This window comes from Coccinella septempunctata, chromosome 8 (assembly GCF_907165205.1).
Source record: "Coccinella septempunctata chromosome 8, icCocSept1.1, whole genome shotgun sequence".
NCBI classification, from domain to species: domain Eukaryota; kingdom Metazoa; phylum Arthropoda; class Insecta; order Coleoptera; family Coccinellidae; genus Coccinella; species Coccinella septempunctata.
In genome coordinates, this window is record NC_058196.1 from 17,571,714 (window position 1) to 17,585,826 (window position 14,113).

Genomic DNA, 14,113 nt, shown 5'->3' on the forward strand with positions numbered 1-14,113 from the left:
CTAGAAAAAGTCGATAATTTCTCTTCATTTGCGGGGACATGTTATACCACGGTAGATCTTCAATGGAATATATCATTTCCTGATGCTAAAAAACTAATGATATTCGATATGATCGATTGAATTTTGTTGAATATTTACCTTGTCTTCCAAATGTTGTCCTACACTGCACCATGCATATTGTAAGATGATACAAATACAGAGAGATGCAAAATTTTTGACACTTCCATCCTGTTGATTAAGAAATCCAAGATATCAATAAATGTTCGCCAGTTTCGATCGAAATTAATTTAGATAAACATATATTGAAATGAAAATCAACAAATCGAAATAGTTATAGCCAGTTTTGTGAAGGTGCTTCATTCCTGTGCGACCTTGGGATTTTTCGATGCTTGGGCAAAAGGGCTTTTAATATTAGCTTCGCGCGGCACTACGCCATCTTGGCCATACAATGGATATTATATATATACACCTGAATTAATTTCGATTACAATCATTTCCTCTTAGATATGAGGGTAGTCTTCTTCTCAAAGTATCGATTTTATTGAATTTATAAAAGTGTGCTTACTATTATACAAATGTATCCCAGGAATGCCGTACATATTGTTATGAGTACATATACGACAATACAACAATATCCAAAGGTTTGGTTCACGTCTTTAACGAATCTGAAATGTAAAAAAAAAACGAGAAATCTTTGCAATAAAAAACAGTTTACGAATACTCACTCTTGTATCTTAGAAAAGTACTTCACTAGGAAGACGAAATTTTGCCCCAAATTCTGAATATTTTTTTCGTCGAATTCCATCAATTGCTCTGTAAGATCCTGTATTCTGAGAGTAATAATATATCCGATACCAATAAATCCAACAAAAGTTGCACCATAAAAGGATAATATGATTGCGGAACCTATATTTATGTAGAGAGCAAACATAACTTTCCATGAGCTCGAATCCTCTATCTCGAACGGATACCAAACAGGGCTCATTAGACCACACATGTATCTTTTGTCACCTTTTAGTTTCCTGCCTTCACAATGAGCATCGAAAAAATAGGACATTAAACCAACAGAACAGATGACGGTGAAGTTGGCATAGAATGCAATCCAGGTTAATTTATTCAGAAAGATATAACCCTTAGACACATTCATTGGCACTTCTTGGGACACATTTTTCATCTTTTGTAGTAGTTTCCTGAATCTCTCACCAAATGGAAAGAAGGTCATCATGAGCAATCCATCAAGCAAGGCTGTAACTATTAATTGCAAAGGTTCAATTAACTCGTTGCGAAGGCCATCTGAAAAAAGTCAAATTGGAAACAAAGTTTGTACATTTTATAAGAAGTGGAAAAAGAAAGTATTCTGAGGAAAAAATCATCAGCATATTTTTTGGTATTACTGTAACCTGACAATTCACACGAAATATCCGTTAAAGAAATATTTTTCGAATATCATTTTTTATCCACAATGAATGCACTTTTCAATTTATTCCATGTCATCCAGAAGTCCAGTTTGAATGAAACATTATTTTGGATTGAATTAAAAACTTCAAAATCGGTTATTTTGTGTTATTCTCAAAAGTAAGATATATATCATCACAGATTATTTAATTGAACTTTTTGAGCCTACAAAGTTGTACTTGATCTCATAGCTCAACCAGCGTTGCCGTAAATCCCTGAAAACAACTGCTTCATCCATAACTTGCTTGTGAAAAAATCGAAATTTTTCGTCATCTCTTCTTTCTATATAAGAACGAATCTAATCGAGTGTTCATTTCAAAAACGAATCATACCACTTCTAGAGGAGTGTACAGGGTTGGCAAATTTCGATGTTTTAGCACTACAGCTTTTAAACCAGTGGAGATAGACAAAATCTGATACCCCATTCTCGGTCTCTTTTTCTGAGAAACTAACAAGAGTAGTAGTCATTTTTGGCCACCTTCTTTTGTTTTCGAGATATAAGCGAAAATTGGAAAAATGGCGATCTCGAAATGAATATATATCTCCGCTAATACTGATGATAGAGCTCTGAAATTAAAACATTATACAGGCACTTTTTTAAGTAGAATCCAGTGGCGTGCTTGCCTTTTTAGCAGGATTTTTAATTACGAAGCTATGACCCAAAGTTATGTTTTTTTAAATGATTAAATTTTTGTGCGATTTTTTGAAAGCTTAATTTTTACCGATTTCAAAAATATATGACATCATATAATTTGTATCAATATAAATAATAGAAAATGGTCAAAAACCTATTTTCTCAATATTTCTATGGTTTCAACTTTTGACGAACACAGAAAAATAGAGCTTCCTATAACAAGAGCGCTCTCCTTCCGGAAATGTCATTATTTCTATGCTTTTTACCAATTTTCACAAAATTTGAATCTTGAAGAAATTGAGTAACGAGCATAGAAATTAAAGGACTAATAGAAGGAAACTGTGGTTATCATAAGATGCTACATTTTTCTATTCTCATCAAAAGTTGAAACCATAGAAATATTGACAAAAAAGGTTTTTGACCATTTTTTATTATTTATATTGATACAAACCATATGATGTTATATATTTTTGAAATCGGTAAAAATTAAGCTTTCAAGAAATCGCACAAAAATCTAATGTTCTCATTTAAAAAAACATAACTTTGGGTCATAGCTTCGTAATTAAAAATTCTGCTAAAAAGGCAAGCACGCCACTGGATTCTACTTAAAAAAGTACCTTTATAATGTTTTAATTTCAGAGCTCTATCATCAGTATTAGCGTAGATATAAATTTATTTCGAGATCGCCATTTTTCCAATTTTCGCTTATAACTCGAAAACAAAAGAAGGTAGCCAAAAATGACTACTACGCTTGTTAGTTTCTCAGAAAAAGAAACCGAGAATGGGGTATCAGATTCTGTCTATCTCCACTGGTTTAAAAGCTGTAGTGCTAAAACATCGAAATTTGTCCACCCTGTACATAAATAGTGCCAAAAAAATTTCGGGTGTGATTTCTCGTCAAAAAAATAGGCTGTATCTTTCATATAAACTTTATTTTTTAGCCTCCTTGTTAAGTGGCGGCCCCCTGAAGATGTCACCTGAAAAGCAGTTTTCAATTTTTTTCCTTGAAAATCAAAAAACTGACCACAATGAAATTGAGCAAACATTTTATGCGAGCGAGCATAAAAGCACTCAAAAAGATTTTGGTGGTGTTTCTTTCTAACTGCAAGGGGTCAACTCCTTGCAATATAATTGCTAGGGGTAGAAAAAGCTACCCCTAACCTTGTTTCCCAAGCAACTTTTTTCCGTATTCATATTTTACAATTGAAACATTGAATTTGCACTGCTTTTGTTCCATTCTTAACAAATAAAGGCTCATGTAAGTTCTCAGTTAGTTTCACGATTTTTGAGAAAAAAAGATAGTTGACCTGAAATGATGTGAACAGCAGAATGTGATAGTCCGTCATGTGGTGAATCCGATTTCTTACAAACATTAGACAAACAAGAAAAGTTATCTTTTTACCTGAGTAGCCTTGAACAATGAAGCCGACGATACCGTACAACTGAAAACCGACTGTGGCCAGAAAAAGGGCCGAATGTTTAAGCATAAGAATCTGAGCATTATATTTTTCTCCTTCTTTTGGGAGAGCGAAGAACATCTTATGGATTGCATCCACATTTTGCCACAGTTCTGGTTCATTCCATCGGTGCATCTTTCGCCCTTGAAATTCTGTATATCTACCTAAGTAAACTGATGTTGATAATTCGTTTACTTGACTTCATTGAATAATTGAACTTCATACCTATGTCTCTTCAACATTCGTAATTGTGATCTTGTAATCAATAAGGGGGCATGAATATGGTAATAAATTGAAACCATTAAACCTCATATGTCCAATTCCCACGTTATGTGCGCGTTTGAGAACATTGCAATTTTTTACGTACTTGGATTGTGAAACAATGTACTGAAAGTATTGGGAGGAACATCATATCCCACAAAATCTAATGGGACTGATCTACGATTCTACGATATACAGGGTGAGTCGTACAAATATTTTAATAGTAGATTCTTGAGGTCAAAAGAAACACTTTTTCCTTTACTATTTTTTCTTCCGAATCGGTTCGGTTTGAAAGATAAATGCTGTTGAAACACCAAGAATGGAATGAATTTCGGAAAATGGTTTTTAATTTTTTTGATTGATCTTTTTGGAACACACGATATGATCCACTTTTTCCAGTTTTCTCCATTATGATAAAATTAGGGAAAAAAATGAATAAAAGTACCAAAAATTCAAAGAACTCAACTCTTGAAACTATAAGTTGAGCCGTATCTTATGAATACGTTTAGTGAAATAAAAGCATTCCTCATATTTTTTAATTAAATTTAATAATTTTTTTTAATTGGGTACTTTGCCTGAATACAACTCTTTTCAAATGATCCGCAGATGTGTCACAGCTTCAGCTAGTTATTCTGAAGGTAATCATGTCGTAGTGAGTGGATGCTCGGAAGTTACAATTGAAAATAACTCTAGTTATCGCTCTTCAGATTTATTTCTGGCCTTCTGGGTGTTCCTTGAGAGGTAGGATAAGCCAATTGCTCGATTGAATCATTTTCCTCACTAAATAACTTTTATCGTGAGCTAATTTTATTGGTGTTTTTTCTTGATTTCCTTGTTCATTCGTTGAATATTGTTGTTTACTCCTGCGTTTACGCACCGCGCAGGGAACCTGTTTCCCCACTATATACTTTGGCAGCACTGCGCTCTTGGTACCGAGCGCTGCGTGAATTGTGAATTCAGTAATTTCTAATAGCTGGAGGAGTCCATTAGTTGTCTGCACAAACACTGGGCGTTCTTCTCACCGCGTCAATTTCTCGTTTCCATTTTCACATTCCATTCCTCGTGTGTAACCTTATCTTTCCGTGGCCGTCCTTCTGTTGGCAAGTCTCTATTACAGGCCCAATAGAGTGAAGCGTTTATCCTTTACCCATCCCCCGTTATTAATTCTGCTCTTATTTTGAAGATCTGTAAATTATGCCAATTTGTAAGTTGTGCGGCGGTTCGGGCACGCCGACTCAGAAATTCTTAAACTGTGCGTCATGCGCAAAACACTTCCATGCAGATTGTCTGAAGCTCTCACCCTCAGGTTCCAATGCCTTGTATGATAATTGGTCATGCCAAAACTGTGTGAAGGACGGTCGCGTCCTCCGAAGTAAGACTGCCTCCGGTTCAACGTCTGGTGAAGTCCGGGGTAGCTCAGCTCCTGTCTCCGCATTTACATCTAACCAATTTGATATTATCATGAACAAATTGAGTAAGATTTCTGACGATGTTTCGGAGATAAAGTCCACCCAGCATACACTCAAGAAGGAAATATCTCAATGTCGCTCAATTCTTGAAAAACACTTTCAAGTTTGAAGACAACATACGTTCACTTGAAATCAAGATCGACCAGATCAATACCAACGTTGATTTTTCAAATCGTTCACAACCTCAGGTGAGGCTCACAATATTTTGGTTAGAGGTGTCCCTGAGAGTTCCAAGGAGGAAGACGCAACTATTGTGGGTAATTTGTTGGATTTTGTAGAACCCAATGCGAGTTCATCTAAGATTAACAATATCCGGGTGGGAAGGAGAGACCCTTCGAAACCGAGGCCTATCAAGGTATCCTTCACTAACCCGATGGTGGTGTCCAAAATTCTTCGTAACAAAAAAAAACTGGCCCGCGAGTCGACTTTCAGTTGTTATTCAATTTCCGATGATAAGACACCGCAGCAGGTTTCGGAGTTGAGTTGCCTGAGAAAGGAGTTAGCTTCCAGAAGAGGTGCTGGGGAGGAGGGTATAGATATAAAATATATCAATGGCGCTCCCAAAATAATCATGATTAATAAAAACAGCCCAAAAAACTAAAAAGCGGTCCACTCGAGTGGAGCGTCACCTACTCGAACGTACAGTCATTGCATTCAAAGTTACTCGAGGCAACTTTGTATGTTGCCAACTCCAAACCAACTTTTCTTCTCATCACCGAATCATGGCTTCACCCAGGTATCCTTGACAGCATGGTAGCAATCCCGGGATATTCTCTGTTCAGGAGTGACAGTGTGACAACCATTGGTTATGGGGGGGTATGTGCCTATATCCTCGATAGTGTGATTCGTGACTTTGCTGTTGACGTTTCATCTGTTCATCTACCCGGTATTGACAACATTGTGTTGAACGTTTCACATAATAAAAGGGAGGTTTTGACGATTTTGTGTGTTTATAAACCTCGACCCAGCCCAAGTGATTCTCAGTTGTGTAGCCTTTTAAAGGATCTAACCAATAAAAAGAAGAACCTATTTTTTGTCGGTGATTTCAACATGCCGGACGTTCGATGGCCCTTGTCCAGTAGCAGGGACTATAACTCTCCTTCGGGTTTATACGTCGACACTATCAGAGAGAATAATCTTTTGCAGCTAGTAAGTGAACCTACTCGATTCAGGAGCGGTCAGACCCCGTCCTTGCTGGACCTTATTCTGGTAAATGATCCAAATCTTGTTGCTTACCATGAAGTTTTGCCACCTTTTGGAAGGTCAGACCATGTCACTCTTTCTTGCAAGATCCAACTCAACATCACTGAGCCAAAGAAAGTAACTAAGCGTTTGAAAATTATTGATTACGAACAACTTAACGCCAATTTGGAGAATGTTGACTGGGAGTCAATTCTTCATTCGAGCATGGATGTTGAAATTATGTGGTCTTCCTTCGTTGATAGGCTTTCGGTTGAGTGTGAGTCCTGCACTTCCTATCGCTCTCTGACTACAATTCCATCCAAACCGTGGATCAACAAACGCATGCTGAGGATGCTGCGCAACAAGAAATCCATGTGGCAGCGCTATTTGCGCAGCCGTAGGGAGGAAGATTACGTGGCACATAGAACCTATTCCAATGGAATCAAAGTTTTGCTGGAAGGTGCAAAATCAAGTTTTGAGTCTAACCTGGCGTCTTCGAGGGACCGCAAAAAGTTCTTCAGGTACATCAGGTCCAATCTCAACACTAAGGTGACCATCCCGATGGTTAGGAATCGACAAGGCTGCGTGAGCAAAAGTGCTGCCGAGTCTGCAGAGTCTTTATCTGAAACTTTTGCAGCTAGCTTCATCAAGGAACATGACAACCTTCCTAGGACAAATTTTGCCGGCAGTCAAGGTCAGCTCTCTTCGGTCGAGTTTCCTCCCGAACTTGTTGAAAAGCATTTGTCCTCGCTAGATATTGCAAGTGCACCTGGAGGCGATGGGATTTCTGCTCGATTGCTCAAACATTGCGCTACATCATTATCTCTCCCGCTGTCCATGATTTTTGAGCGATCGTTCGCCACGCACTCGTTGCCGGGATGCTGGAAGGAGGCTCTGGTTACTCCGGTTTTCAAAAAGGGTGACAAGCACGACCCGAACAATTACAGACCAATTAGTCTAATCCCTATAATTTCTAAAATCTGCGAGGAAATAATTCATGAAAAGATTCTTCATTTCGCCCTCTCTAACCGTGTTCACATCAGACCTCCCCACTGGGCTGAAGTCGACTTGCTCCTTGTTTACCGACGACGCAAAAATTTACGGTAACCCGTTAACCGGGGCGCACCATTTGCAGGATGACCTCGACTCTATTCTGAGATGGTGCTGTGCTTGGATGATTCCCTTGAACATAGAAAAATGTAAAGTGCTCCACATGGGTAGAAATAATCCAAAACGAATCTACCATTTAAATCAAGATATTATTCAACCGGTTTCTTCCCACTGTGATCTCGGAGTTACTATGACTGAGGACTTGTCTTGGTCTGAACATGTTGTGGCTGTTACCAACAAGGCCAAAAGAATGCTGTACATGGTCCAGAAGACCTTTGGACGCTGTGATCCTCAGACCAGCAGCTTTCTATATTCCACTTATGTGCGTCCTATTCTTGAATACGCTGGACCAGTGTGGGCACCAGTCCTATCCCGTGATAAGAACCTCCTCGAATCAGTCCAGCGAAGGGCCACAAGGATGCCTTACGGTGTGATAAGACCTAGTTATGGGGAAAGATTGGGTTTGATGGGCCTACCAACTTTCGAAGCTCGACGTTTAAGAGGAGACTTAATTATATCCTATAGGGCTTTACATCATCTGTTTGATGTGGATCTATCGGTTCTCTTCACTCTCAATCCTATCACTCATTTAAGAGGACACAATTTAAAATTGGCGAAAGAAAAGTTCAAGTCTGCCAGTAGAGAACACTTCTTAACCAACAGGATTTTCGGCTCTTGGAACGTACTACCAACCGACGTGGTAAACGCTCCTTCGGTAAACGCGTTTAAGAATTCTTTGGACAGATGGCTCGCTAGCAACGCCCAGTGACAGTTCTTTGTTCTGTGCTTAACGACTGTGACAATTCATTTTTTTTCTTTTTCCTCATATGTTGTAATTTTATTGAGTTTATAGATTTTATCTCAACTCTACTCCATGTTTATAATAATAATAATAATAATAATGAAAAAAAAAGGCTATATCTTTTTATCAGGGCTGAATCGGAAAAAATGGCATGGGAAAGAAGTGTTTCATTTCACCCCAAGAATCTACTGTTTAAATATTTGTACGAGTCAAAGACCCACTCTGTATATTCCAATAACCCAATACATCATGCAACTAAAATAAAAACAGTGGATGAACTAACTGAACCTATAACTGTATCAATTCTGCATCACGGACATTCTGGAAGCTAAAGGACAGAGTATTTCAAAATCACGAACTCAATCTGAAGACCAAGACAGCTGTTTACAAAACAGTGGTCCTTCCAACGCTCCTCTACGGAAGCGAAAGCGGCAACAACGTCATTTAAGACAAATAATGCACATCAGATGGTTCCACAAAGTTACAAATGCAGAAGTCTTGCAGCGCGCGAGTTGTATAAAAATTGAGACTCAGTAGGTGCGGCCACATTCTGAGAATGCAAGACACAAGTCTTCCCAAAATAGCTCTGTATGGCGAATTCACAGAGGAAGCCCGGAAACCAGGAGGCCAGTATAAGCGGTTTAGAGATATACTGCATCAATCCCTGAAATCAGTTAATGCCATTCATAACTGGGAACAACTAGCGTTAGACAGATCACAGTGGAGGTCTTCGGTCCACAGTTATAATGGAGACTAGAGACGGATACACCGGAGGCCAGATCTGGTTGTTGACTATCCATGCACGGAGTGTGGAAGGATCTGTAGGTCATGGTTGGGTCTCTTCAGCCACAGGAGGGCACACAGTCGCAAGCGGCCCTAAAAAATTATAAGTTTGATTGCATCGTTTTGTCTTTGAGTCTTTTTGTAGATTTATTCCCGGTAACGGGATACAGCAATGAATGAATGTACTGTCAAGTGGAGTAGCCAAAGAAGGAGGGAATGGGGAGACCATGTTGATAGGATGGAGTCAGATAGAATTGCATACATCTGCAAGAATGAACAACCCAAGGATAAAAGAGAATCTGGACGACCATCGAAGAGATGGGCACAAAGCTGGTTGTCCACATCTACTGAATATGAAACTATACCAAGCAAACAGAAAACAATCCCTAGATGAAGAAAGTAACAAAAATACAGTTTATTTCAAAAAGGATACTGATAATAAAACGTTTTCTTTTCTAACTTTAGAATGCCTTCAGAACGTACAAAAAAAAGAACTATTTTTTTATGTTTATTTCACTGCAATCAAGATAGCCTGTTGTAATGCCTTTTTCTCGGGGTACTCGAGCGCCAGCTATTCTTCAAAGGGAAAATAACAAACCTACCCTGATAGCTACGAGCCAAAGACAAGGTTCAGCGGTGTCTGGGGTGTTAGCGACAACCAGTGAAAGTCAAAATCAACGTATACAAATCATATTTGTCGACTTGTAAAAGGAAACACAAATAGCACTATTATAAAATCCGTACAGTGAAAAAAACTCAATATAATGGGTGGAACGGAAATAGTCTACTTTATACACTTCAACAGGTTAATCTCGGAATCAGATACAAACGACAATATCAGGGAATTTACAGAGCAAAACGGACGAACTGAAACAGGGGGTCCGATCTCAAACGTGATACGCCAGCCAGAACCTAAGACCCACACTTAACGGACAAGTATCGGACCTCAGCCAGGTTAGGGGACGAAACAAGACGGCACAGATTCACGACAGCTCACCCCTAAGTGCGTTCTGCACCCTCTGAGTATCCACGCCAGCGGGCAGCTTTAATAACAGCAGAAGTGAGCGTTGGAAAACGAGGGAGGTAGGAGGGTTAGCCACTCCAAAGTGCGTTATGCACCCCCTGAGTATCCACGCCAGCGGGGTGCTTTAATAGCAGTAGGAGTGGAGGTTGGAGAGCACGGGACGAGGGAAGTTCAGCCACTCCAAAGTGCCTTATGCACCCCCTGAGTATCCGCCAGCGGGATGCTTTAATAGCAGTAGGAGTGGAGCTCAAACTGGGGTATAGGAAGGGTGGAAAGGAAAGCTGAAGCTCCAATAATATTTGAAAAAACGGAGTGTCGTCTTACCTATGGTTTCGGTACGGCCACTTGAACTCGCAGATTTAAAAATCACCCAAATAATAATGAAGCAAAAGAAAAAAAAAATATATTCTGGATTATAATAATACATTAAACGAAAACTTCTTTAATCGGCGGAAAAAGGCAATTGAAACACGTTCGTACTTGGGGTAGTTAATCGTAAGTGATGTGACCTGCGGGGGGACATCTGATTTTATACCCACAGGAGGGGTGCGGAAATCAGATATGCCCCAGCTGTCAAAATTCGGTAAAATTTGCGTCGATGATGACGTCTTAATTTGGACTTCTGTCGTCTGGCTCTCTGGTGAACCAAGACCAATCGACGGAAGTCTCGAAGTCGTTCCGCTGGTAATGCTTGGCGTGTACACCCAAGGTTGCCACGGAAAGACCACGTAGCCTATCCCGTCCTACCCCTATTGTGTTCCGTTTAGATTTCCCGTTTACCTCAGCCTTCTGTCGCCTGGCTCTCTGGTGACGGAAACCAATCGGCAGAGGTCTCGAAGTCTTTCTGCTGGTAATGCTTGACGTGTACACCCAAGGTTGCCACCGAGATACCACGATAAACTACCCCGTTAAGCGGTGAACACATATGAGCGGCCGCGGCCACGATCACGATCACGATCGAGACTCGTCCCATGCAAATGTATTATTCCGCACATAATATCACGATCTGTTCAGCGATATAGCGGCATTCAGTCGCGATGTCTCACGATCGTGATCGTGATCGTGGCCGCGGCCGCTCATGTGTGTTCACCGCCTTATCCTGTAAATTGTTGCATTGTGTTTCACCTGAAAAAAACCCATCCCGTTCATTGAATAGTTTCAATTCTGATCGCTAAATTAACCTATTACAGGGACTTGGATCTTTCTGAGACAATCGGTTACTGTAAATTTTGTCTTAACCCCGTACATCCCTCATTGTCTCAGAAGGAATCAAATTGACCGCTATTGATTTCTTTCTTTCTTTAATACCTGATATTTTGACTGAATATAATTAATTTGAATATTGTATAATTCATTAATTTCACTGTGTTGAGTTCGAATTTCTGACCACCGGGACAGATTAATATTGTTGCGTTTCTGTTTTCCTCATTTTAAACTGGGTCATCAGCTGTATATATTTCTTGACTTGGAAATCATTGTATGGTTCACTGTAATTTAGATTCTTGTAATAAATTCGGTTTGTAAGTACTTGTTATCGCTATCACCTTAGATAACCCCGAACTCTGTCTCCGACTAGTAGGTACCTGGGTGGGTTTGCTATTTCCCCCTATTGAAAGAATAGGGTTCGGTTTACGGTTTGACTATTAACTGCGAGGCGCTAATCTACCCAGGTGGCGTATACTCGGCTAACGCCATCTCGGTTGCTCCCACTCTATGGTCCGCGTAGACGGCGCACGCTTCGATGGGGCTGTCGGTGACGAAGTTCTGTATTCTATCAGCTTACCCCCAATTGTCCAATTCCGCCGGGTGGTTCCAGATTTCAATTTCCATCGGTAGAAGAAACGCTGGAAAATCGTGGAAACAGTGCAGGATGGAATCCTCAAAGTGAGTACCATTTCGATTTGTCATTCGTTGTGATATTTCTGACCATTTTAGGGTGGACTTCGCAAAGCCGGGCTAGGAGTGGACGTGGGGGAGCACGGAACGAGAGAAGTTCAGCCACTCCAAAGTGCGTTCTGCACCCCCTGAGTACCCACGCCAGCGGGGTGCTTTACTAGCAGTTGGAGTGGAGCTTAAACTGAGGTATAGGAAGGGTGGAAAGGGAAGCTGAAGTTCCAATAATATATGAAAAAAGAGATGTAGTGTCGTCTTACCTAGTTTCGGTACGGCCACTTCCACTCACAAATTTAAAAATCGCCCCAAATAAAAATGAAGCAAAAGAGAAAAAAACAAATTATATTTTGGATTCTAAGGATAAATTGTACGAAATCTTCTTTAATCGGCAGAAAAAGGCAAAAATATCACGTTCGTACTCGGGGCAGTTAATCGTAAGTGGATCGTAAGTGAAGTGACCTGCGGGGGGACATCTGATTTTATAGCCACAGGGAGGGGGATGCGGAAATCAGATGTGCTCCGGCTGTCGAAATTCGGTAAAATTTGCGTCGATGAAGACGTCGTAATTTCGACTTATCTGTGTTAGCGAACAAAAAACACAGTTATCTTCCAATTCAGGATGTTTTACATAGTGCGGCATCGTTTTTCAGAAGTGAAAACGGAATAAACACGGTGCGGAATGTTTACACATCCGAACGATGTCGGAATCCTCAATTGGAAACTGAAAATATTTCTCTCAAAATTGATTCAAAAATTAAATTATTAAAATGAAACTAAAAAATTTATTCTAAAATTGTTGGTATATATCGTTAGGCAAAACTCTACAAAGAAGAACGACTCCTAGATAATATAGGAAACTACGAAATTCTGTACTTTTCCAATAACACAAGGTATCAAGCCCTCGTACAGATCTATGAATTTCTAATGGCATTTTACAACTCTAAAAAATTAGAAACTATAGATGTCTTTTGCGCACCATTTTGATCTATATATACTGTAACGATACTTGATTGTTTCATATAAAAATCAAACCTCGTTTTAATAAATGTCCGTTTCCCTGATGTTTCACCGTCTGATGGAGATTTCAGTTTTAATATAGATATTCCGTTTCACTTTTCAGAATCCTGATTAATAAATTAAAATTCTGTAAAATTGAAATTTCCATCAGTAACCCGCCGTAAGAATCCAAGACAAAGAAAATGTGTCTTTCTCTCTGTCGGCGTTGTTTTTCCGTCCACAAAAACACACCGAATTCAGTATAAAAACAACGTGGATTGCAGATAACGACAGTTTCTTTTACCGATAAGGAGATAACCGCCACCGAGAATATATCATCTGGGGAGAATATTTGGATGCAATTTTGATCACATGACTGTACACATGTGGAAAAGTTGATAAATAGGGCCGCACAACCAGACGAACGTCATTCTTTATTCGGGCATTACTTATTCACTGTTCGACAGTTATTCATTATTCGGCAGTCATTCTTTATTCGGCAATTCATTCATTCTTTATTCGGCATTCTTCATTCATTTCGCTATTAATTTTTCTAAATTCGAAGATCCTGTGATCTGTTTCTTTTTCTTTTCTATTATTGGTGGTGTAACCGTACCGGAACAAACCGTAAGTCTTCTTGATACCGCATACTTCGTGATGGTTGCGTTCACAAACTTACTCAGAGCAAGCTCTGATTACCCGAAGCGTTCACAAACGTACTTTTAGTTCCTCAGAGTATGCTCTCTGAGCATGACCATACTCATACACTACTCTCGGAGTAAGTTTATGAACACACCCGATTCAAAGTTGCATACTTTAATTTGTTTAATTGTGTTAATCCTTATTGTTAATCCCCCTGTTTAACGCAGACTTCTGTCGTCTGGCTCTCTGGTGAACCAAGACCAATCGACGGAAGTCTCGAAGTCGTTCCGCTGGTAATGCTTGGCGTGTACACTCAAGGTTGCCACGGAAAGACCACAGTAGCCTATCCCGTCCTATCCCTATTGTGTTCCGTTTAGATTTCCCGTTTACCTCAGACTTCTGTCG

General features: G+C 39.7%; 2 protein-coding genes across 2 annotated transcripts; one reads left to right on the top strand and one right to left on the bottom strand.

The window, feature by feature from the left end:
* Positions 1-85: 85 nt before the first annotated feature.
* On the bottom strand, positions 86-3,616 carry LOC123319045. Its single transcript, XM_044905888.1, has 4 exons — positions 3,492-3,616; positions 726-1,293; positions 566-665; positions 86-228 (listed from the first exon to the last, which is right to left on the bottom strand). Exons 1-4 carry the CDS (start codon positions 3,574-3,576, stop codon positions 94-96), a joined length of 888 nt encoding a protein of 295 aa, XP_044761823.1. The 5' UTR covers positions 3,577-3,616; the 3' UTR covers positions 86-93.
* A 2,710-nt stretch (positions 3,617-6,326) lies between these two features.
* Positions 6,327-7,565, top strand: LOC123318348. The gene has a single exon (XM_044904958.1). It carries the CDS (start codon positions 6,327-6,329, stop codon positions 7,563-7,565), a length of 1,239 nt encoding a protein of 412 aa, XP_044760893.1.
* Positions 7,566-14,113: the final 6,548 nt, after the last annotated feature.

Coding starts and splice junctions, on each gene's coding strand:
- LOC123319045 (XM_044905888.1), bottom strand. CDS start 3,576: ATGCTTAAACATTCGGCCCTTTTTCTGGCCACAGTCGGTTTTCAGTTG. Junction 666..725: donor TACTTTTCTAAGATACAAGA/GTGAGTATTCGT, acceptor TTTACATTTCAG/ATTCGTTAAAGACGTGAACC. Junction 229..565: donor TGGGATACATTTGTATAATA/GTAAGCACACTT, acceptor CTTAATCAACAG/GATGGAAGTGTCAAAAATTT.
- LOC123318348 (XM_044904958.1), top strand. CDS start 6,327: ATGCCGGACGTTCGATGGCCCTTGTCCAGTAGCAGGGACTATAACTCT.